Below are 26,392 nucleotides of genomic sequence, written 5' to 3' on the forward strand. Positions count from 1 at the left end.
CTGTGAAACACTGAGCTCTGATTGTGACCTCTAATAATGTCACTTTGCTGTTACTAAAGCATGCCACTTGGGGAACATGACCTCATAGACCTTATGGCTGAACATTTATTAGGTTTTTAAATTATAGTTCCATTATTAATTAATATTACAGTACTGGCTTTTAAAAAAATAGTCACTTGAGAAATTTATTTACTTTGAGTACAGATGTACTTCCTTAATTTCATAGCTCTGCAACTGCAGCAGGAGAAAAAAGTTAGAAAAGATTAAAAGGTGCCACCACCAAAAATATCCCCACTCATTCTTGAAGTAATTCTAGTCCTTTAAAATAGGAAGCAACCTGTCTGTAAATCTGAATATTGCTTCTGAGTGTTCATATCAATACACAGGCTGGAAACCAATGCAAACAATTAGTGGGAGACAGAAAAAGAGAAAAGAGTTCAAGAACCGATACCAGAGTACACAAGCTTAACTTCTGTTGGTTGCTTCTGCATTGGTTTCTTTCTTTCTTTCTTTCATGTATTTGGTGGATACATTTTGCTTTTGTTTTTAATGCACATCAAGAATCTTCAAGAACTATGGGGGCTGATTCTTAGTTGATGCTTAGATGGATTTTTTTATCCCATCTACCAAAATAATATTTATGTGATTAGAAAGCTTGGTGTTCAAGGCAGTTGTCAAAAGTTCCCTCTCAATTCAGAGGCCTGATTTGGTGAAAAAATCAAAAATCCCTATCTATCATTCTTATTATAATTGAGGGGCTTTTCTGCCTTATCTATTTTTACCTTTTTTACCTGCCACTCTGTTCAGGGTGTTTGACTGAAGGTGCTTAATCCTAAACAGGCCTATCAAAGATGCTTTTGCTTTCATTATTCTGAGTCTCTGAACTAGCTAGATGTTATGATATGCGATTTATTTTTTTAACTAACATTTGTACCAAATCCTTTAATCTGGTAATTCAAATCTGTATTTTAAATTTATTCTGTCTAATTCTATCTATTTGGGATATCTGTATAACTTTTCTATTTGACTGCTTGTGGTGAGCGACGATACTGTTATTCCAGCAAAATCATATAATTGTGAAAATGAACGGGTCTAAGTTTTAAGTCATTCTATATTCCTTTCTGCATCTTCTAAACCACCTACAATCCCAAAAAGAGGAAATTACAACTTATATTATCAGCATTCAACTGAATGTTATTCAACAACCTGAACTTTAAAATGTGAGCTGCAGTTCTCAGGGAAACAGGTTTTAGTTAGGTTTGTGCTAGTGGGTTAAGGTACATATACACTGTCGTGCTTTAGTTTGGGCCAGGAGCATTCTTTTGAGGGGACTTTGCTGAGTGACATGATATAAATCATGAGAGATGAGTGATATCAGATGGTGAGATTAGTGCACGCTCTCTGATTTGATAGCTGCAGGGCAGATTTTATAGTTCTAATGCATTGACTCACAAAGAAAAAATGTATTTTGGAATTATCAATAGTCAGTGAAAATTTTTCAGATATTAGGAAAAAAATGTACTCTGGAGTATAGCAGATTCATATTTGCAGAATGCAAGTACAAAATAAAAGACACAGTCATAGCATTTTACATTCCCATCACTTAAAATGTGAAAATGTCTAACTCTGTCCTCTACACCAAACAAACTGGTTGCAAGATACACAATTGTTATGATTTTGAGAACAATGACTACAGAAAAAATCTTCTGAAGACAGATTTTTAAAATAGATCAGTACATCACAGTTTCCTTTTAGATGAATTTGATAAATATTCCTTGCTAGAAGAATATAGATTTCTAGCTATAAAGATTTAGCCTCTAAATAAACTAGGCAGTCTCCTGAGGTTTTTATAGGTTTTGCTTTATCCATCTGAAATATAGCAGATGCAAAGTAAAACTAGTAAAAAATATTTTCCTCCTGTACTTGTGCTTTCTAGTTCTCTCACTAATTCCCAGTAGTCTTGTGGTAATGTGTTCATTCTGTTGGCCAGCTGTTCAGCTCTCCATGAATGCATCCTCCTGATGTGCATTTCCCAGCATTTTACAAGTCAATGTCCTTTTCCACTTCAGTACAAAACTTTTTTGAAAGCAAAACTGTGTACAATTGGGAATGTAGACAGGGAATCTAATGTAAACATAAACTCAGTGAGGAGTGAAGAAATATATATTACACAGTTTAAGCACAGCTTTTAATGTGTGTTTGAAATAGGAGTAGCAAGAAGACTGTCTTTTGTACTAGGGTTTATGTTGTTTGGCTTTTGTTGGGTTTTTTTAGGTGGGGTTTTTTGTTGTGTTTTTGGTGGGGTTTTTTTGTCTCTGACAAACTTACCTTTATTTTGTTCTTATCGCCTGTAGTAGAAATGAACTCTTTGGTTCCTTTCTCTAGGCCCTTGGTAGTAGGACCCAACAGTAAAGCAAATAATATCCCCCACCAATGCATATTAACTTTAGCCTTTAGTAAGGACACAGTTATGAGCATCAAAGGTAAAGTTTGTCTCTACAGGGGGAATAGAAAGTGTACAAGCAGACTAAAACAGAATGAACGTATTTCTTCCCTATTGTAACATGTTCTTCACCAAAAAGGGTTTGTGGGATTATTAGAGACCAAGTTTTAAGACAGCTGAAAATAGGGATGCTTTTCTCCCTGGTACTGTCGCTAATGCTTCAAGACAAAAGAGAAATTTAGCAGCTAGAAATCTCTGTACTCTCTGATCAGCCCAAGGCAGTTGAGGGTGGGTTGTGTGGGGCTGTGCTAATCAAAAATGCAAAGGAAATGTTTGTGCACAATGTATTTGATGAATATTTATTTGTTTACTGTGGGGAAGCCTAACATTTCATTCATTGGTATACAGCTCTTGGATTCAATTTGAAATTTAATTCAGTACAGAAAGGGAAAAACTGTTGTGTGTAGGACTCTGTAATAGTACAGTGTAGTTTTTAGTGGGTATTTTGAATTTGGGCCATTTGTCTAATTTGAATTGCTCCTTCTCATTTGACATCAATTGGGATTTACAACCAGGCCACAGTTTCAGCAGGCAGAGAAAGTGTGGAGTGTGACTTAACTCAGTAATGCATGAGGAGATGCTGTGTCAAGAGGAATCTATGGCATCTACTTCATAACATTGTTGTTCATTCTCTGCTTGAGTGATTCCCATTACTCCATGACAAATAGTAAGATTTGTCTTTCCTACCATGACCAAAGCATAATACTTTGCCTTTCTCTGTGAGTCCCCATGTTGTACGCACACATATTATGTGGTAGTGGTTTTTTGATCATTTTTGGCATTATGTGCAACAGTTGTTGCACACATGCAACAGTTGTGATTTTATCGCTTCACGTGTTCTGTAGGGAACTAAGATAAGTAGTCATTTGTTCTATTTTTTTCTGTTCTGTATAAATGATATCCATCTGGATATTATTTGTGTTTTAAAAGGCAGCATAAGAATTGCAAGAAATATTCTTTTTAGAAGCATTTTGTTAAAAACACAGTATGATATTTTTCACATAATCTTCACATAAACACCCTGAATTTTTTGATTTGTTGCTTAGGGAATATAAGGAAAATTTAGCAGTCTAGGAGAAGAGTTCCTGATAACAATATCAGTACAAGCATGAATAAATAGAACCAGAGAAATTACATATTCTCAGTCAAAAGCAGAGCTGGTATTAGGAACTGACAGTTCCTCGAATTCCAATATTCAATAGCTTTAAGAACATAACATTCAGGCAAAATAATTATTTTATTGTCATGCGTATTTTAGATAGTCAGTAGAATAATATTAAATATGTAACTTATAAAAGGAGTATGTCAGTTGAAATAATACAATGTACATATACTATGACAAAGACAGTAGAAAGATAGTTTGGACATGTTCTGGAGATTTTTTTTCCAAGTTTCAGCCTATTGACTGGCCTTTTGTAGCCAGAAACTCAGGTCCTGAACCTGGGTCAGGGTAATCACAAGCTCAAATTTAGAGGATGGATCTAGCCCAGCCCTGAGGAGGACTTAGGAGCACTGGTGGGTAAGAAGCTCAACATGAGCCAGCAATGAGCACTTGCAGGCTAGAAATCAAACTGTGACCTGGGCTGCATCAAAAGAAGTGTGATCAGCAGGTCAAGGGAGGAGATTGTCCCCCTCTACTTCACTCCCATGAGATATCCACCTGGAGTACTACATCCAGTTCCGGACGCAACATAAATACTCCCAAAATAAGAAGGACATGGACCCACTGGAGCATGTCCAGAGGAAGAAAATTCTCAGAGGTGTGAAACACCTGCTATGAAGACAGGCTGAGGGCTGGGACTGTTCAGCCTGGAGAAGAGAAGGCACCGTGGAGACCCTGTAGCACCCTTCCAGTTCTAGAAGGGGATGTGCAGGGAAGATGGAGGCAGATATTTAAGAAGAACATGTAGCAATAGTACAAGAGGAGTGGATTTAAATTTAAAGAGTGTAGGTTTAGATTGGGCATTAGAAAGAAATTCTTTAATATAAGGTTGATGAGGTACTGGAAGAGGTTGCCTAGAGAGGCTGTGGACACCTCCTCATCCCTGGAGGTGTTCAAGGTTGGGTTGGAAGTGGCTTTGAGCATCCTGTTCTAGTGGAAGGTGTCTCTGCCCATGGCAAGGGAGTTGGAATTAGATGATCCTTAAGGTCCCTTCCAGCCCAAACCATTTGATGATTCTATGATATGATCTTTTAGGAGTGCTTTGATTACCTCTGCCAGACATTTTAAGAGAGTTGTCTTGGCAGTTGCTGGAGCCTTCCACATTTCCTTTAAGAGAGAGTCAGAAAATATGCCTTCTAGGCAGTGATGGAGATATTTTAGATGGGTTGTATATCTAATGTCAAATAAACCACCTCACCTGGACAGAATATGGCTACTTGCCACAGCAGCACAAAAACTGTGTGTATTGGTGAGGAGGATATGGAGAAAAAATTAAAAATCTGAAATGGTGCCCAATTATTGTCTACTACCATGCCTTGACCATTCCCATCAACATAAGTCATACAGAAGAATCCTATTCCTTGTCACTTGCTGGATTCATTGGATATGACAATTGGTCTACAATCTGTTTATGAACAGTGAAAGGGTTTTGTGACTATGACAACAATATACTGATGGAAGGACAGAGAAAAATTTATTAAGAAGGGATGGATCTCCAGTTTCAACAAGTAAAAGTTTCATGGTTATGACAATGTATATTGATAAAAGGACATAGAATAAATTATTGAGACTGATCTTAGCATTTTACTTAAATAAGCTGTCTCATGTAAACCAGAGGTCCTACAATTAGGCAGTCTTTGCTAAAGTACACTGCAATGGAATTTACTAACCAGAAAGATAACGCTTGTTCCTTAAAAGAAAAACTCAAAAGATTTGATAATTAGCTCTCAGAGGACTCTACTGGTTATTTTACAGCTGTGGAAAAAACAGTAGAGACCTATTTATTGACCTAGCTATCTGATAAATGAGAAAGAGATCAGTGTCATGGAATCTTTTTGAACAGGCCACCTCCTGACACTGGGAAAGATGCAGATGAGGTCAAAACCCTCAGCTTCCTGTCTCAGAGAGGAAAAGGAGAAAAAAAATCTGATAAACATAGAGCTAAACAGAGTTGCTTTGGAAATCTCTAGAGATAAAGGGAGCAGGGGGAAACATGAAAAAAACAAACTTCTCTTGTTAAATGTAGCAAGACAATACATGTATTCAATAAATACAAAAAAGACCCTTCTGATTTTTATTTTTTTCCAATTCGATTGCACTGTCAGAACTGAGCCTGACACATAAAAAGCAGTAATGAAACATCCCCAGCAGTCAAAATCATAGTGGACACAGTCAATACCTCAATGACCAGAGCATTAAATATGCTTTCAAATATTACAACTCATGGGTGATCAGAGAAACAGGGTTCAAAACAGAGGGTACTCAGCACTGTTACTTAGGTCAAGTTTTTCTTTAGCCTTGGGAAAATACTTCTCTTGCCTGTCATTTTCACATCTTTAAAATGGAGTTAATAATTTCCCTTGACATGTGTAATGGGAGTTTAGCTGTATTAAAGATGAAAAGAAATGTTGTAATAAGAACTTTGCAATTATCTGAGATACATATCTGAAAGTTCCCCAGCAGCCTTACCATATTTTAGAGCTGCAATATAACTCCTGCTTGTTGCACTTCCTTCTATTCTGTATTAAACCTCATGGTTTGTTCCCTTTGAGGACATGTCTCCTGTTTTTACAGTGCCTATGCTTTAAAATCAGATTAAATTTAGCAGTTCCATGTAAAATATCTTACAAGTGTGCCCTTACTTATTTGCATGTGCTTTCTGTCTCTCTGAGGTCTTCATACAGTAGCTTGAGGAAACTGCATTTTCCAATGCCTTTTTCTGTCATTCCCTGCATGAGCAGTTCCTTTCAGCTCTCTATATGCCTTTCTTCTTTTCAGGAATAATACATAAATACTCAGCCTCTTTTGAGGTTGTATCAATATAAAAATTCAACTGAATTGCACATTTAGAGATATTTATTTTCTTAGGCATAAACATCTGCAGAGCAACTGTGCCCTAGACATGTGAAAAATAAAATTGTAGAATGAGAAGACTTCTCCTGTTTGCCCTGGGTAATAAACATAGCAGAAGGATGCAAATCAGATTGGTAACATCCTAATTTTATTGCTAGCAAAATGTGGGTTATTTCACAGGGCTATTTCATAATCTATTTCTAAAAAATAGATTTTTTCAATAGTCCTCAAGTTGCCTAAGCCTGATAATAAAATCTATTATCTCATATTTTAAATAAAGAAGAGCCAAATGGTATTTTGCTCCTGTTAAAAAACTCACTGACTTAGTGAAACCCCAATATTGTCATTTATGTCTCATATTGTCATTTATGTCTCATATTGTCATGAGTCAGAGGAAGCAGGATTGAACTAAAACAGTGATGGAACTGCAGTTCCAATTTTACTGTAAATTCTGTAACAATTACACTTTTTCCTTTCTCCCTATGCAGAAGGATGTGTTGGATAGTAGTGACATTCATTTCAACATTAGCTTTCTGCACAGGAAGAAATAATTTTAGATTACAAATGTCCTACTCTTCAAATTGAGCAATCACTAGTCCAGCACCACTCACCATCAGATGCTTTGAATGCACTTGAAGTCCAGAGTGCTCTCAGTGCAGCTCTTCCCTGGGGAGGCCAGCTGGTGGTGGCCTAGAAATTCACTACAGCTGGTCTCAGGGCTGGCTGTGGCCTGTCAGGTCCTTTCTCCAGACATGTGTTTCTGCTGTGTGTTTCTGAGACTCTAGTTTCACTCTTCTGGCCCCACTAGTGAATCAGTAGCCAGAGTTTTCATGTGTTTCCTTCTTCCCCTGAGCTGATTTTGTCATGGTGTGTTAAGTCAGTAAAAGTTGGCTTATACCAAGATAAATATCAAGCCAAATAACCTGATATTAAATATATATATATATATATATATATAATAGTGTAGGGTTGGTAATTCTTTAATTCCTCTGGGATAATGCAGTCATACCTCATGAGATAATGCTTGATTAAATTCAGAGAAAAAAAAATACTGGAGAGTACTTAAACACTCTCAAGCTGGTTATCTCAAGTTCTCTAATAGAAACATTTTGATTGTATGAGGACATATGCTAATCTGTGCCAGCTGTTCTGCAGTTAACTATTCCAAAAGTCTCATTCTCCCTTCTCAAGCATTTTTTTTTCTCTGCAGACATATTTCATGCAAAAGCTATGCTGACCTTTAAAGATATTTTATGGTTTTGTCACAAAATATGGTGACAGTACTTATTTCTTTTAATCTTAAGAAACCTCACATCTACAATGGTTCTTTAAAAGTGTAGCAAATGTTTAGTTATATCTAGCTTTGTGAAGGGTAAATAACCATAACAGCTCTGTGGTTATTTTATATAGGGGAATATAAGGGAAATATTAAGATAGTAGTGTTCCATCAAATATAAAAGAAGTATTATTTTTAAAGTTAGTAAAGCTTCAGTCAAGAATGTATCCATTTCTTTAATTCCTCACCACATTTACTGGAGATGATGGCTATTTTTTACCTTATGGATATATGTAGAAATAATAGGTATAGAAAAAGTATTGCTCTGCTGACTTAGGAAATTTTCAAAGATCTGACCAGTAGATATTCTTTTCACAAAAATGTACAGTGTTACTTTTGCACTTTTAAGTACAGAGTATGAGATATGTGTACATATATGTTTGAAAAAAAAAATCTGTCCAAGAAATATCTTATTACCAATTGTCACTATGTTGCACTGGGAGTCTTCAAATATTAATTTCTCTGAGGTATATATCATAGTAAGATCAGTCAGTTTTTAACCCAAAAAAGTAAGGTATTGATTCTAAAATTAAGAGGGGCATTTCAGCTTATTATCAACAAAACATTATTTGATGGTAAAGGAAAAAAAAAAAAGGCTAAAAACATATATAACTGCTTCCATTTAGGGCATATTTTTAAACAAAAGTGTGTACTCCATTCTATGGTGGCTTTATACCTTTTGGTGACACATGCTATTGTTACTGCATCCTGTCTTCTTTTCTGCACATGGAATCAGACAGTGATATACCCTAGGCTGTCTATTACGTAGCTTCAAAAGGCTATGAGTCACCTGGAAAAATCCAGCTGAAATAAAAGTGTGCAAACGTCATCTTTGTCTTGCTTTAAAAAAAGCTTAATAATTAAAATGGCATGTGCTTGTGAATGTTAAGATACTGAAAAACAGAATGATCAAACATTTCCATGCAAATATAATTATAAATGCAAAATGTTATCCATACTTTGACATTTAAGGATATGTGAACATAAAATTTTGCTTAAAATCTTTAATATTTTAAGTGCATTTTACTTTACTGCAATCTACCTAAGCTGGCATATGCAGATGGGAAACTCTAATGTATACAGGCTGCTTCCTACTCCATGGTAATTCTTCATTATTCTTTGGTAATTCAGTTTACCAACACTCACTGAATTAGTTCTACAAAAAGCTGTTGTGTGTCTAATCATGATAATATCTCCATTGTCAGTACCTAGATTCCACAAACCTGAATTTAATTCACCAGATCATATTCAGTGACTAGTCTCACTAATTTCAGTAGCACTAATGGGGGGGAAATGGCAAGCAAATTATTTTTCTCTTGACTTGAAGGCTGAACTACTGAAAATGTAATTCAAAAAAAAGCTGAGGATTTGTGAAAATCAGACCAGGTTAACTGCTTGACTTTTAAATCTCACTTCACAGTTAAAGAAAAAAAAATCCTTCTTATCATCTTACATTTAATATTATAAGATAATTAGGGTATCATACTCTTGACTTAAATAGTTAAGGGCCAGTTCTTAATATTACTGCTAAGCCCAGAATTACAATAGTGTCACCACTTTTACATAGCACCGGTCTCTAAATGCATTAAATTTCTATAGTGCCATAATTTTTATTTAATGGTAACCCCATATAAGCCCATTAAAGATCCGAAACTATAATATTATGAATCCTTGGAAGCTATGTATTTGCGTTTCAAAGACCTAGTAAGGGCCTTCCCATTATGCTCATAAACCGTAGAGAAAATATTTTTACATACTTTACTTCCATCAGTTCTAAGATCTCCTACAATCTGTCCTATCCTTTTGTAGTTACAGCAACTTTCTGCAGTGTTTGTAACATAAGTAATTCTGCAGAAGCCTAAATGTTTCATTAAATACCCTGGTCACTGATCACATGCCTTTCTACTGCTTTACTCACTGATTTTCCACTCAGTTTTTAATCAGCTGAGGTTTAAATCAGACACTAATTTCAGAACACATCTTGCATGTTGGACCTGGGAAGAGTTTTCCAGCTGTGGCCACAGTGCCCATTTTTATACCCAACCCAGCATTGTCAATCTGTGGACAATGCTGACCAACCTGTCCTTCTCAGTCTCCATGTTTCCCTGAGTCCTGTAAATGCCTTTGAAAACTGGCAGCTCTTCTCAGAACACAATTTTTCTGCTTAAATCTTTCTGCAATTAAATAATGAAATTACTAATAAACCACAAATGACAGTAATACTCTCAATGACACAATACAGACTTTTCCTAGCACATATAACTCAAAGATACAAGGAAGCAAAGTAAACATAGGAAAAAGATTTTCCTTCAGCATGTTGAAAACCATGCTCTTGAAATTTTGAGATTTTGATAGTGATCTGCTTCATGAGAAGCATTTATTTTGCAGAAACTCTTTTATATTTCAAACTGAGGAACTGAAAGGGAAGTTCATTGTGCAATTCTCCTTACATTTGGGATCTCTTCCTTCAAAAGAAGAACATTGTTGTGGAATTCACTTGAGGGTAGGAAGGTTGAATTAGAAAGCCACAATTTGTGATTCACTGCCTATTAGTCTTGGAGCTTTTGCAATCAATGTTACTCCTAGCCCAACTGGCCCTTCAGCCGGACCATGTGGATCATTAATGATTTTCTTACTCAGGTGGGCTCATTTCAGTAGGAGCAGTTACAGATTTTTTTCTACTGGCCTGAAGCATGGGTGAATTACACTTTGAGCCATCTGGAATTTCTGAAAATGCTTGAAAAAATATGCATTTTTATTTATTTATTTCTCTTGAGTTGAACTGCTGATATGGCTTTCATACCATCAAGATATGGCAATCACACCATACTGAGTTTTATAAACAGATACAACTAAATCCAGAAGAATAAACTTCCCCTGCAACATATTCAAGCTAACGGTCTTATTGGATACCTACTCAAACCAGAAATGTTCACTATTTTTAAAATATTCCTCACTCTTTGATGTTCATATCTGAACATTTTAACACTTCATTGATCACAGAAAATGTCAGGCAACTTGTGAAGAATAACAGAAAACCCAAAATTATGTATTTGATATTGTTTTTTATCTTCCTGTCTTGAATGTTACTTTCTATTAGGCCTCACAAAATTGTGTTTATCCCAATAACTGTTTTGGAGAAGAGTTTGGAATTGAATCCAAGTTTGTTGAACATTACTTAAAATATGTGATTTAATCCTGGCCCAGATACGTTTATCTTTTTTATTCTATCGCCTCTTTGTGATAACTCTTGAACTCAAACCCCCTATTTGACTTGGTAAAGTCACACTCGGAAATAACATTGACATCTGAATCTATTTTCCCATCTCTTATATGCCAGTATAAGGTATGTGTGTGTGTGTGTGTGTGTGTGTGTGTGTGTGTGTGTGTGTGATTATCTCCTGCAGTGCTGTGGGCATATTTACAATATAAATATGTTGGGTGTTAGTCACAACTAGAGCTTGTAACCAACCTCACCTCCCATTCAAATTGCTCAGCTCCTAATCACCATCTGCTGCTTCCTCTGTGGACAGACACACCGACACTGATCGACTGAACCCAGTTTGAGCAGCATGGCCTTCCTGAGCTGCAGGCACTTCTGCTGCTCTATTCCTGGGAGACAGCAGCTGTGAAAGGAAGCTGTCAGTCATCAGCTCACCAAAACAACAGAGAGAAGTGCAGGCATGTAGAGGTGCTGTAGGCTGAGCTGGGAGGCAAGAACTCATCTCCCAGCTGGGTCCAGAGCAGGGCACAAAGCTTTTCCTTCCTCCAGGCTGTCAGAGCTCAGCACTAATGCCATTACCTGCTGCAGCCTGGATAAAAATGTCAGAGACAAGAAGAAAAAGGAAAAGGCTGTGGCCACAGCCAGGTCTCAGCTGGACTCAAGCCCAGGTAGGGCATCTCTAGTTAACCCCTGGGGGTAGGGGCTCAGGTTTCAGCTCAGGCTGTCGTTTACTGCAGTTACTCCTCATTACTCCCTTGATTGACAGTGTTAACACAGCCTATGCTTTTCAGATAAAGGTTAAGAGCTTAGGTATGATACACAATAATTTGTCACATCAATATTACTTACATGGTTATTTTCCTTTAATATCTTTTCCTCAACTCAATACATCCATGTGAGATATTTTCAGATTTTATAGTAAGAAAATGTGAGTTTTCCTTCTAATACTGGTGCATACAATTTGGAGTCATATGTTTTGGTTACTGGTGATAGAGAAAGTGAAAATCATCAAACAGTCCTAGTATATGTCACATAATAATGATTATATCTGACCTATGTTGGGAAAGAAAATAATAAGGTGATAACCCCAAGGTGCTGAATTTTCACTTTAGTTGCAATAAATTATGGGTGCTTTTAAAAAAACTATACCATTCTATTTGGTTTTGAAGGTATTTTTCTTATCTTCCAAATAAGATTATTTGTCATATAATGTAGTATAATTCATTTGCTGGAAGGAATGGCTCCAGGGTATGACTGGCAAGTATACCCTGTGCATAAAGGCCATAAGCAAAAGCAGCAATACCTATCGAACAGCAGTATAAACACTAAGTGTAATACACTAAAGAGGTAAATCACTGAGCAAAATGCTTAGCTGCATTCAGTTACAATACTTTCTACCCAACTTGATTTCACCAGTAATTTCTGTAGATAATAATTAATTTCCATCCACCAATGAAAAAATTCAAGACAACCCTAGTATCTGGTTGGAAGGGTCCTCAGGAGGAGTCTACTGAAGCAGGAATAAATTTGAGATCAGACCAGGTTTCTCTGAACTTTATCCAGTTGGATCTTGAAAGCCTCCATGGATGCAGCCTGTAGAACTTCTCTCCAAAGAAAGTTTGGCTATCCCAGAGTAATTCCTGGCAATCAATCATTCATCTCACCTGCTTGTTGCTACATGCATGTCTCAGTCAGCTGCCAGCAGTTTTGACCTCACTAATGCTGTGAGGTGAAATGGCTTCAACTGACATTTATTTGCTGTCACAAGAGAAGAATGCCCTGACAATAGTGTGCTTTTCTATTCCTAGAGATGTGCTTTTTACATCAGCTTCACCTGCAATGAAGGCAGAGGGTTTTGCAAGTTGCTCTTCAGGAGGAGAGTCCAAGAGGGACTAAAGAATTGATGTGAGAATAGCCAGAGATGGAAGAATGCCCCTGCACTTGCATTGTGGAGGGAAAGGAATGCACCTGAATATGGGAATGGAGGGAACACAATATCATTTCCAAGGAGAATAATTTTTTTAGGTTCTGCATTTCCATGCAGAACAAAAATTGATCAAAATAGGAATTAATAAGTTCAAGCTAGAGAAAGATTTGTGATTCCATGTTAGAATTAAGCTTTTAGTACCAAGGAAGGTAACCCTGGAATAAGACCTTTTTTCTTGGTGCAGTTTTGGTGGTTTGTAAGTAGAGCTGGAGAGCTATACATCAATTATGATAGCCTTGTCATTGAGAGAAAAATGACATGACAATTCAAGATCACTTCCAGTTGTATATTTTATGATTCTGTGACTTTCTGTTGTTAGCTCATGAACAGGGTATGTGTAATGTGTAATATTTATTATTGTGTAATATTTCAAGCCGTTAGTGTTGATGATTTCAGATTAAAATAGTCTCTAGTCTTGAGAAGCTGAATTTACTGCTGAAAAAAACAGTGAATGTTAAAAATTATAGTACAAAATGTAGTCATTTAAAGATCTATGGAAAAAATTGCTGAAGTAGCAATTATGTGGTGCAACTTTGGGCCTCCTGAGGATTTAGGATAGAAATGAAAAAGGAAAATGAGTACTTAAAGTGAATGACAGAAACATATAAGCCTCACACTTTTAGGGGAGAACAAATTCAAGGATTCAAAAAGGTGGTGGCAGAAGAATGAGGCTCTCAGACTAGCTTTGTCTTTTGGTTCTGCGTTACATGGGTTCTCTCCTTTGATGTGAATGGAGAGTGAACCCTAAAGGCTCCTCAAGGCTGTAGTATATACAGGCCAGTGTGTCTGTCTGAGCAAGCTCTCAATGCTGGGCACTGTGCACAGATCGGTCTCCTTAAGTAACATTTAATAGCTAGAATAATTCCAGTGTGCATAAACATCTTTCAAAGGCATACATGAAATAGCTGAATATATTATAAAGAAAAGCGGAATTCCTTGTCTGAACCACAGACTTCTCCAAAATTCCAGTCAACCACTTACCACATGGTCAGACACTTAGCTTTGATGAATTTCAGACAACAATATACAGAAGACAGATGCTATTAAGGGGTCTCTGAGGTAAACAAGGGAGTTTTGGTAGTTTTTAACTAAATTTGGGCCATTATCTGCTCTTCAGAATCATCTCTGCAGACATGATGCAGTAATTGTTGCAGAATTTTAAAAAAGCTTGCGTGACCACAGCATCTTGTTTATTTATTTCAGGAAACATCTTAATTGTAAGATATGGTGTGTGACTTACAAAGAGTGATTCAGCTTCCTTTGATTCTGTATTTTTCTCAAAACCTCTAATTACCATTCATTACTGTTTGCTAAGAATTCAAAGTGTGAGAGCAAACGTGCTTTTCAATGATTTTTTTTTTTTTGAGCTATCTAGATTCTTTCTAAATGTGGCTGAAAAGCAATAACAATTTCCTTGATCAACATTTCCACTCCCAACATGTTTGATCCCAATCCCAGTTTTGGGGGGCTTTGTTTGTGACTAACCTTTCATGTAGTTAAATTAAGTCTGATATGAACATCTAATTTTTTAATCCTTTTGTTGAAACCCTTTTATTGAGGCAAGTTCTGAGCATTCAAGTTTATTGGGCATTAACCCAAACCTGGACGTCTTATTCACAAACTAAAATGTTATCCCCATTCAAGATCAAGAGTTTTGCTACCACTTCCTCAGTAGCCAATTACAGCTCTCATAAATATCAGTGAGCAGTGAATTGTGATACAAAAGTAACCTTAGTTTAAATCTCACTGGGCAGAAGTAATTTAGTAAGAAGGTAATTGTCACTGAGACAATCCAATTTTCACATGGGAAAACCCGAGCTCTTTCCCAAGAAAACAAAGCACTGAAACTTCTTCCTCTGAATATACAAGATTAGCAAGGGTTTTTCTCATGCTATCATGTTCTCTTACAAACTACTGACATAAAAAAATATTTCTGGAATTTCTTCAGCTTCATAGGCAGGCAAAGCTAAAGAATAAATGGGTGAATTAAGAGACAGAGAACAGCAGTTTGCTGCTGCTTTTTGACAATACACCCCTCTTTCAGACCCTCAGCAGGTCGCTAATGTACACACTCCCCAAGTTCTTTGTTTTGGTATACTGAAGAAAAGTATTTGAGAAGATGTCAAGACCCAAAATATCTGTAAAATCAGCTTAACCGCACCAGCAAAAAACAAGGTTACAGTTAAGTGATCACTTTGCACTTCACCATTTAATTACAAGCTTTTTGCAAGAAAAAATAAAATTCAATACAGCTTTTTGTCCTGCCTTTTTTAGTCTTCCTTGTCCAGTACTGACATTTTGGGGTTGCACAGAAGACCCTGATAGGCACTACACCTTTCCCAGGGACTGTGTTCAGCTGTACCCCCAGTCGCTTTCTGGAACTTTCTGGAAACCACTACTGACACAAGGAAAGCTGAGTGATAGATTGGGCAAATAGATGAGAGAACAGGAGTTTTTTAGAGCCAGGAATTTGGGGAAAATTAAAGTAACCATGTAACCATGACTTGTATCAGATAATGATTTAGATATCTATTTTTTTAAAACTGAGTTTGGAGTACAGCTATAAACAGAACAAAGTACAAAGTTGCTAAGGATTTTTTTTCTGATCACCTCTCATTTTTGAAATATTAAATTGTTATTAATATCATGTAAGGGGAAAGTATATTTTTAGTCTTTGTCTACTATAAGATTTTATAGAGGATTTACTATACAGTAGCAAACATCCACTAGAGTTTGTCTGGCAATAAGAGAGGGGATTGATTTTCAATGCCTCATAGCAATAATTTACAGCTCTGCAATCTCATACACCCAGGGTACTTATAACCTAAGAGTATGAAACTCTGAATATTCTGATAAAATTGCAGAATAATATCTTGCTTGTGTGAATGTTGCCTTTGCCTGATATTTGGTATCTCAGAGAATCAGCTGAGCCGCCTGAAGTAGCTTAGGGGATCCAAGAGACCTCACTCACTCCTCTATGTTTGGGATTCATTTTTCCTGTTGTTTTCTCATCCCTGTTAGTTCTAGTGACACATGTACTTTATGGATAAAGAATGTATTTTTCTCAGATTCTTGTCTTTCCCTTCAATATGCTGTATGCTTACTCAGGTGTTTGCGTCACCATCCCTGGAGATATATAAAGGATGTGTAGATGTGGCGCTTAGGGACATGGTTTAGTGGTGGACTTGAAGAGGTTGGGTTGATAGCTGGACTTAATGATCTTATTAGTCTTTTCCAACCAAAATTATTCTCTGATTCTAACTAAACCAATTGTGTCATTCTGAGAATCTGTTACGGTGGTTTGGTGGCAGAAAACATTCTGCCTCTGAAAGAAACAGTGATATTTTGAAGTTCACTGTTTCTAAACAAATTCAGTTATTAGAGAAAAGTTTAAATTCTCAGCTACTCTGTTATGAAATGTCTGCACAAGGAAAACACAACTGTGCTATAACTTCTGCAAGTTTGCAACAACCTTTATCGTAAATTGCTACATTTGCCACAGTAAGAAATTCTTTAAACAATTCTCCTAAGTCTCCTGCATGAATTTATAAAAATCTTCAGTTAGTGCATTGTTTTTGGATTAAATTAACCAGATGTAGCACCAAAATATATAGAAAGATTTCCAAACAGCTCTGCATGGAAACAACTGTCTGTCTACGCAGGAGTGCGGGGAAGTTTTGCAGCACAACAAAGAACTAAACAAAACAACAACCCCAAATTATGTCTTACATTTTTCCCACCTTGACAACAGGATCATAATCTCATATTGCCACATATAGAACACCCCCCTATTTCATCACATAGACTCACCTTTTTAGGCTCCATTTTTAATTTAACTCTTAATTTAATACATTTAGGCCTTTTAACTATCTAAGACAATAATTTCTGCTTCTCATCTGGAAGAAGAGAGAGTGCTGAGTGTTATGGGTTTTGATTTTATGTCACGCTTTGATACTTTTCCCACTGAACAAAGTAGGTCCATTCTGCAGTAGAGCAGATTAACTGGTGGCACATTTAAAGTAGGCCTTATGCACCTGGTTTGATACTTTTTCTTCCTTGATCTTGTATGTCCTTTCAGACACACGATTGCTTCCGCTCCATGAGATTCAATATGGCTGGTATATACCTGTCTATATCTTCTAGATTTCCATACAAGAACTTGTCCCCTCCTTATTATTTTTTACCACCAACTGTGCAGTTCCATTTTTTTTTTTTTTTTGCCTCTTTACATAGGTGTTCATAATCTAGTCATGCTTCAGGGTACAGGGAGGAAAAGATTCCTTGTTGAATGCACCATATCTCAGCTTTCCTTGATTCCTTTTTTCTTCTCATGGCCTCCTCCAGATATGAGATGTATTGGAAAATGCTTGTGTCTGGCACAGAAACCTAGTGAATCTCTCATGTAAAATGCTAACCTGAGCAAGATTACTAAAACCAGAAGGATAAATGCAGACTTTTCTGTTTCTACTTAGATAGCTAATTAACTTACATAAGCACTGGCCTGATTTCAATATTTTGCAGGCTATGACAAAATCTTCCTGCATTTTGTCATTCAAGGTATAAAAATTCTCAGTCAGCTCCTAATAACGAGCCAGCCGATCTCTCTGGTTAAGTAACCAGTTAAACCTCTTCCTCATGTATGAAGAATCTTTTGTGAAATTTTTATAGGACAAAGAAAAGTGAATAAAGGAAATTTTCTGTAATGTGTTAACTAGACTTGAAACACTCAGTGGTGAATCTTCCCCTTTGCCTCACCCCCACACACTCCCACACATGAATAACATTGGACCCTATTGTTAAGGTATGAGTATTTTTAATAATCAGATTGTTAAGGTATGGTTAGCAGGGCATTGTGTTATGTATTTTAATGGGTTGCTTTTTCATTTATTGATGTCACAATCATACGAATGAAAAGATATCCTATCTAAAAAGACAGAGTTGACAGTGCAACCTGTATTCTCAAAACTCTTCATTTACTAGGGTAGCATGAAAACCATTTAGGACAAGAACTACTATTTCTCACCTATTTCGAATGTGCAGAGATTTGTTTTAATTCTCATGTCTGTATTAGGCCTGATTCAAAGTCATTGCAATTGTGGAAAGAGCTGGAATTGTTTTAAGAGGCTGCTCAGTACTAGTCTTGCTCTGTCTGCAGGTATTTCAGGGTAGAGTATCAGTAATAGAGTTTACATAGATACCAAGCCTTTCCTAGATTCTATGTTTTCACTGGTAAACTGGAGGACAAACTAGGCTTTGTATTTGTTCTTCTTCCTCTGCTCCTTTTGTGCTGTGTTCAGTGCAGTGCAAAACAGAAACTATTTGGTTTGCTGTCCATTTGAAAACAATTCCTCACTTTCATGTTTGAAATGCACTAAATTATAAAGACACATAAACTGTAAGTACCATTCACTTATTGGTGTATGTGTAACACATGCCAACTAACATATCAAAGCTAAGTTTCATGTCACTGATGCTGATTTAATTGCTGATTAATAGAATGGTCTCTATTTTTCCTTGTTTCAGTCTTTGATTTATAGTATAATAGAAAAGAAACAAGATCACTGAAGTATTTTCTTGCTGATTTTTTTGCAAAATTTCTAGATCTGAGGTACTTTTTCAATAATAAAAAAATGTACCGTACCATCAGTTATCTATCACTCACATTCACATCACATTTCTATTTAATTACAGTATTTCTCCAGTCGAATAATTAGTGTTCAGATTACTTTTAAAATATTCTCCACAAAGGAGTCTTTCCACTCCCAGCAAACAGAAATAGGGTTCAATAAAGGTAAAGATATGATTTTTTGCTTAGTTTGTAAGTCATAATCATTAAATTATAGTCATAAAAGGTGATTTTAGAATAATTACAATGCTAATTTAGAAAATATCAAGATGAACAAAACTCAAAAGTAACTGATTTTGTTTATGCTGGAAAGAGCATGATTAATTACATTATGTTTACTGATACTTCTTTCCACTCAGTGAACAGAAATTACATTCATATTGTGCTCTGTGTCTCTATGGAGTTTGATTTTTGCAAATTTTTGTAGTCATAGTCCTGGTATGATGCTAAGTCAGGGTTGCCTGCTGGGAGCTGGATGTCATCAGACTGGCTACTGTAATCAAGTGTAACTCCAAAGACAGCAGGATTTCATACATCATTTATACTTTATGAAATTATAGTGAAAGTATAAGATAATTGTCTTCTACATTGGACAAGATTTACCATTTTGAGCTGGTTAATTTTGCATTTGTTTTTGCTTCTCTTAGTTCCTGGAACTAGTGCCACCACTTATTTACATTAATATTACAGGGAAATTGGTATAATTCCAGTGCAGGAATGGCAGTCTGAGAAGTGCATGTTTCCCATTAATAGCTACCTGTGCTAGCAGAGCATTAGCTGGAAAGTGATCCTGATGGGCTTAGTTTAATACAGAGCTGCTCTGTTTCAAGGACAGCCGCTTCAGGAGTGACTGCTGCGCCATCCCTGCTGAGTTAACACAGCTGTGCAACAATGATTCCTCAGACTGTTTTGCACCAAGGTTTGTGAGTGATTTTCCGTTTCATCAATAGCAAGTTGCTAAATTTCATTATTAAAACAACATCTCTGCTAGACAGTTTACTCAGCTGACATGAAACATGGAAAACTAAGATGCTAAAAACCCTCTAAAATTAAATAGTAAATAGTAAATAGTCTATGGGTAAATAGTAAATAGTCTATGGGTTGAGTATGTGTCTAGCAAAAAAACCAGCTGTAGGAAGGAAATTACTACAAAGAAAAGCTTTTGTTTGGACTAAATTGGCTTTGTATGTGAAAGATGTCAAGTTTTTGCAATGCAAATCAGGTTAAGCTCCGGAGACGGTATCTGTGAAGAGCACAGGAGTTTGAAAGACCTTAGAAAAAGACAAACTGAGATGCTGCACTTCACTTCTAGTGCTGAAATTTCCTTGTTCCTATAACTTACCAGTTGAGTATATTTGGATTTTTTGATCTCTGTCATTTTTCAACACATTTTATTCTCTTTCCAAGAGTGCAGCACTACCCCTGCAAGCACTGTGCTCTACAGAAGGAGACATATTTTTTACCTAGAAGTAGAAAAGGCATTGGTTTTGTTGAGACAACATATTATTCAGAGATTGGTTTTCTAATGTGGTTGTGTTTTTTACTTTTTTCTGAGGATACAGTAGTGAAAATAAAAATTAGGACCTTACATAGAAATCAAGTTCCTCTAAAGACTTCACTTTTACAAACACTTATTTTTGTGTTTAGCAGAAGTGAAAAAGCACATGTATACTAGTGCTGTTGAACACTTTATATTTGGAAAAACTGACCAGTGATCTAAAGTTCCTGTAAGGAAAATGAGAATATAAGCTTTTAAAGAAGAAAAGCTATTCTCTCAATAGCAAGTGTGAATGTGTAGATGAAGAGCTGCAGGAATATGTGAGCATGTCTCCTCACCTGTGGTGTGTACACAGGTGCAGGCCTATGCTGTTAGTTCCATTTTCAGCCTGTTCTAAAATATTATTTATAATAGTAATCTTACTGTGGTTTTTCTGGTGTCTAGGCTTGTATCTCATGTTAAAAAGGAACAGAATGCTTTACCGTGGGTTTTAATGTTCTCTGCCTGCAATCCCTCTGTAATGAATAGGCTCTAATCACAGAATCATAGAGTGGCTTGTGTTGGAAGGGATCTTTAAGATCCTCTAGTTCCAAATCCCCTGTCATGGGCAGATATATGATACAGTACAGCATAAAATTTAGAGAAAGATAAAATTCTTCGGTATTGTTCAACGTTTGTGAACTCTACAGTTCACAATGTAGAAGGATGAAAATGACAACTTATTTGCATATCTGCTAGTAAAAAATCAGACTAAATTCAAAACTGCTAATTTTGCATTCTTCAATTGTTTCTTCCCATGAAAACCTTTATATTAAATTAATGATATATCATAAAATTCTCTTTTTTCAAAAAGGATTTTTCTAGCAAGAAAAGACAAGAATGAGTAATTTAATGCCATCTGAAATATATAGCATTAATATGAGATTTTAACTCAGTCCAGCTGGCTGCAGATCAAGAATACCAGGCAAAACTCAGGCAGTTCTTTCCATAAATGATCTCTTTCTATTGTGGGTACTCTAGATCGCCTTGTCAATTGTGTAAAAATCTTTCCTCTAAAATCCAAGTTTTCCTTTTCAAAGCAATTATGAACATCTTGACACAAGAGTGTCAGGAAGGAGGTGGTGCCCTGATGGCCCTAGAAGGGGAATGTTTAGAGTGGGATATTCTCTCCCCTCCTTAACCACAGAGGACTGTGCTGGCACGGGGAGGGTCCTCCCAGTCTGGAAATCAGCAGATGCTTTCAAAGGGAGAACCTCCAGGGAAGGAGGGAGTGACTCAATCCCCCTGAAGGTGATATGAGAGAACACAAACTTAGTTTTTGAGTACCAATTTTTTTCTGTACATAATTTTTGCTATGAAAATTAAAATAGGTTTTGCACCTATTTTAACAGTCTACACCCTTTTCAAAAGGTGTCCTTTGCTTCAGCTCTAGTCAACCAAAAGAGGTATGTGGGAAAAGGGACTGCAGTGGGGACTGTGTGTGTGTATGATGTAAAACAGTGGCCAGAGGGGAAAGGCAACACACTTGGAGAAATACAGGGTTTAAGACAGCAAGGAAGTGAAATACATCCAACTCCATTTTCCCATGCCTGGATAAAACAGAATGGGTATATTAAATCCAAATTTAGGGTCATACCCTTTAATTGGTTTCTTCTGTTTGAGTTGGTTAAAGTAATTGTAATGTATTGCTAGTATGGGTATGAAATTCTTGAAACCATAAATAAAAAGGAGGGGGTAACTTCTTTCCAGAAATACTCTGATTAATGCTGGCTTCATACAGGGGTTTTTATTCATCAAGTGTTCAAAATAACAATTATAACATGTGTAGAGAATAAATTCCCAGGTCTTCTCACACGTTGCAACTTGGTAGTAAAAGGACACACAAGCACTTGAAGACATAGGAGTACATAGTGGGAAAATGTAGTGTTATTCTTGTCAATAATGATATGAGATCCAAACTCACAAAAGCTAAAAAAAACTGGCTAAATCTCATTTGCAGGCATGTTCTCAAAAATATTTTCGTTCTATCAACATTGTTTACTGATGATAGCAACAGGACTTGTAGACTGTTTTCTTCCTTGTAAAAATATTTGGGGTTTATAATTCAGGCAATAATTCAAATAATTCAAGCATCCTTAATTCTAGGAAGAGTTACAATGTTTTCTGTTCTAAACATATGGATATATTCAAATTTAATTAGCTTCTTTATCACACCAGTGAGGATACAGATTGAAAGAAATATTGTTTTTTCCAGTTCATGACCTAAACCATTTCCTTCTTGTGTGGAGGCATGTTAAAAATAAAATCTCCAAACAAATAACATATCGAGTTTGACCTACTGTTTATATTTTTCCTGCATGCCTGAATTGCCCTATGCAAATGTCTTAAGGCAGAAATTAAGGTTGTAAGGGCTTTCTTTGATCAGACATCTTCTAATGGCCAAGTTTTGAGTTCATAATGGTTAAGGTAGGATTTTTGTATAATTCTATAAATGTAATTTATATTTTTTGCATTCTAATTTGGAAGATACATAGCTACCAGTGGGAAATAATGTGAAAAAACTGGAAGCAAAGGAAATACTGTGTTTTCAAAAGAAAACAAATTAATTGCTAATACCTTGCTGGCAATTGATCATATCATACATCAGTAATAAAATCCCAGAATATGCACAAAAGGGAGATACAAAAAAGATAGGAAGGTTATAAAGCTCTTGGAAATTCATTGGAGACTACCAAGGCTAAAACTGTCTAAACATAAATTAATCTTATAATAATATTTGTTCTATGTGTTGTGATGAATTTCTAACTCAGGATTAGCCTTTTTTATTTCATGTGTTAATTGTTTTGTGTGATGCTTAGATTTGCATATAAACAAATTGATAGTGCCCCAGCAAAAGAGGTGTTTAGTAAGTTGTAAAACAGAAAATATAGTAAAAATGTTAAATTTCTTATGTTGATGTGAACATCAGCCAGAACCACGAAGTTAGGACTTCTAAACAGAATAGCTAAATTCCACAATGATAATATTATTGTTTTCTGAAAGCAGTGTTTCCCTGCAAGGCCAGTACGTTATGTGAAGCCTGGGTATCAGGCTTTGAGCAATATTTTGCCACCGCTTCATTTCAGCAGATTCTTCTCCAGCACTCTCAATTTGCTGCAGGCAAAGGAGTTTATACTCTTTTGGTAGGATGAATCAAACAATTTGCTAGGGGGAAATGCCAGATTTTTTTTTTTTTTTTCTTTGAGTGAAATACCTCATATCTCTCTAGCCTGAGAAAAAAACAAAACCAAAACCAACCACAAAACCAACAAACTTAAAACCCCCACCCAGCCACCGCCACTTCCTTTGTTGTGGCGTGGCAGTGAATTTCTGTTTTTTAAGTCCAGTGTCAATATGAGGTTGATTAGCCTTTACAGTGGTGTATTTCTCAGCAAAACCAATAGAAATAAAGACACAGTGAGGGGACTGTGCAGGAGGCTAGTTTAGTAACAGCACTGGCATCCTCTGCATGCGTGAACTGGCGACAGTCATGCTCACCATGGAGAACATGGCCCCTGTCACAAAGGAGATCATGTCTACTCTGTTAGCAGACACTCAACTGCTCCACTGGGCTTTCTGTACGCGTGCAGATTAGATGAAATAGCTGTTCTGACATTTGTAGACCTCAGGTATCAATTTAACATCAGTTGAAATGAAGATCCATGCAGTAGGAATGAATGATTTGGGACATTGCATTTTAAGTTTGGAAGAAAGTGAAAGTTAGCCCATTTTGGTGATTTCTGAGGTATTTTGACGTGATATTCTCTCACCATCACTCTAAACTCAGTTCAAATTTATCAGGGGATCCTGTAAACTCAGCAGCTTTTTTAGAAACCCTTTGCATTGTACATTGTTTATAACTCTGCTATCAACTGACAGATTTGTATTTCTACTTCTCTGACATTGGGTTAAGTAACCATCACATCTATCTCCACCTAAAGACCGAGTAGACTGTGGTTTATATGACTATTTTATATATACATATCCTTTAATTCTAGCAGGAGTCATCTAATTCATTTTTTGCAATGCCTTTGAAGCAATCTATGAAAATCCTGCTAATGGAATTCTGCAAAGAGAGGTCTCTGTATAGCCTGAAAAAGAGTTTAGTGACTATAAAATAAAAGGCTAATTTGGACACATATTGCCTACTTCTTGGGCACAGTGGTACAATTGTAACATCTTTGCATCCATTTCTTGAGAAGGATTTAAAAATATTATCTCAAGTTAATGAAACTTCGTATTTTCTAAACTCAAATTATGAAAATCCATACTAGAAGAAACTAGTAAGGGTTTTAACATTCCTGAATTCTGAGGCAGGCCAGTTATCTAACTTTTGTGTTAAGTCTTTATATAAAAGGGAAAGGGAGGAACTCCTCCAGAGCATTATTTAGTCCGTCTAGTTGAAGATCTTGCTTTGAGTTTCACTTTTGAGGATCTGCTCTGCCTCTTTTTCTACAGAGTATAGGGAAGTTAGCTACATAAACTAGGTGTTTATGTCATCCAGTTCTCTTTCGAGTCAGACGATGTCTGATGCTGTGTTCACTATTACCCTGATGTGCCTCGTGTGTATCAAGAATTTCCAACCAAGACAGAAATCTCTACAACAAATCAAAAGAACATAGTTACACCAGTGAGTGCCACACAGAAAAGAAGTTGGGGTTATCCTCAGCTGGAAAATGGCCTCTTGGAACTTGTCCCCTGTTTCCATCACAGATGAATCATCATTTGTGCTTGTACAATCAAGTTAATTAATTTGGGGTAAGTATTTTAAGAAGTGTTTAGAATCCATAGCTGTTTTGAAAGTATGTGTATCCAGGTAATGATGCATTTATTCCAAACAATTGTGCTGTTAAAAAATTTAATTGCTATAATGGATGTATATTAAATACTAATGAAAAATATTTTTTCAGCAGTACATTCCATCAATACCCAGTAAGATGGTTACAAAAAGCAGTATTTAAAAAAAAAAAATTCTGCTCATTATTTAGTGTGCTTTCCTGGTAAATAAAGAAACAGAGCTTTCATAACTTAAGGTTGTTCTTTCCAACTAGTACCATTTCAGATTTAACAGTTGCATTTTCTGTTCCACAGGAAATAACAGAAGATCGGGATCGTTCACGACTGGATTCAATGGTGCTGTTAATTATGAAACTGGACCAGCTTGACCAGGATATTGAAAATGCTCTCAGTGCAGGCTCTTCACCATCCAGCACCCCGACATACAAACGGAGGCATATACCTGTAATCAAGTTTTTTTACTATTATTCTAAAATAGAATCTTTTTTTGCTTCACCTTTTTCTTTCAGTCCACATTTTTCAGCTCCTTCATTTAGAACTAAAGCTCTTTTTGTGAAGAATTTGACTTTGTTTTTTTGTGTGTGTGTATGTACATGTTTTGAAGGCAATAATATTGCCATCCATTATTTCCTTTTGGCATCCTCTCATAAATTAGAGGTTCAGAACTCCCAGATAAAACAAAAGGAGATCAACAAGAGTCAGAAAATGTCTGGCTCTCTAATTATCACCTACTGTAAATGGAGAGTCAGCACAGGCTCAGGGTCACACCAGTCTTGGAACATGAGTATTTCTGTTGGGGAAGGAAAAAAGCCCTTAGTCATTCAAAGTAATATTCTGGGCAGAACTTGAATTATTTCCTGTAGGGGATTTTTTATTCACTTAAAAGGATCATTCTTTGCTGAGAATAATTCAAGAGGGGATGGGACAGCTCACAAACATGACTGATGCACTCTCTTTTTTTCTGTAAAATGTTTACGCATGTAACTCTGAAGAACATGAAATGACTGATCCAAGGTACTCTTGTGCAGGCTTCTTGTTAATTTCACCCACATGTGCTGCAGCTGTTTTTCAGTTCAAGAAACCTGAGAAATACTGCCCCAAGATCTCTAGACTAGCATTTGTATCATTTTTTTTTGGTTAGTGATATTTTCTTTTAAATAGCAAGTTTTACCTTGGAAAGCAAGGCTTCATTATTGCTAAGTGGTCTGTAGGTGAGAAAACCCAGTATATCACCGGGTTGGATCAGCTGAAAATTATATAATGTGTCATTTTTAGAAGAAATAACATAATTTCACTTTCCATGGTTAAACATTTTCCCACTGAATATCAATGTTCTCACAGTATCTCCTTAAACACACTGATGACACA

The 26,392-nt window shown here is 36.3% G+C and overlaps 1 protein-coding gene across 2 annotated transcripts in view; it reads left to right on the forward strand.

The window, feature by feature from the left end:
* The window catches only part of DLC1 (DLC1 Rho GTPase activating protein), a 214,317-nt gene that overhangs the window by 27,372 nt on the left and 160,553 nt on the right, over positions 1–26,392 (forward strand). The window contains exons 1-2 of one of the 2 annotated variants that reach the window (XM_058804398.1): positions 22,612–22,654; positions 25,319–25,468. In XM_058804398.1, coding sequence (XP_058660381.1) covers positions 22,646–22,654; positions 25,319–25,468 — 159 coding nt within the window. In that variant the 5' untranslated portion in view covers positions 22,612–22,645. Of the gene's footprint in view, positions 1–22,611; positions 22,655–25,318; positions 25,469–26,392 lie in introns of those variants that run through there. The other variant, XM_058804396.1, reaches the window with a different exon arrangement.

Source organism: Ammospiza caudacuta, chromosome 4, assembly GCF_027887145.1.
Source record: "Ammospiza caudacuta isolate bAmmCau1 chromosome 4, bAmmCau1.pri, whole genome shotgun sequence".
Classification (NCBI taxonomy): Eukaryota; Metazoa; Chordata; class Aves; order Passeriformes; family Passerellidae; genus Ammospiza; species Ammospiza caudacuta.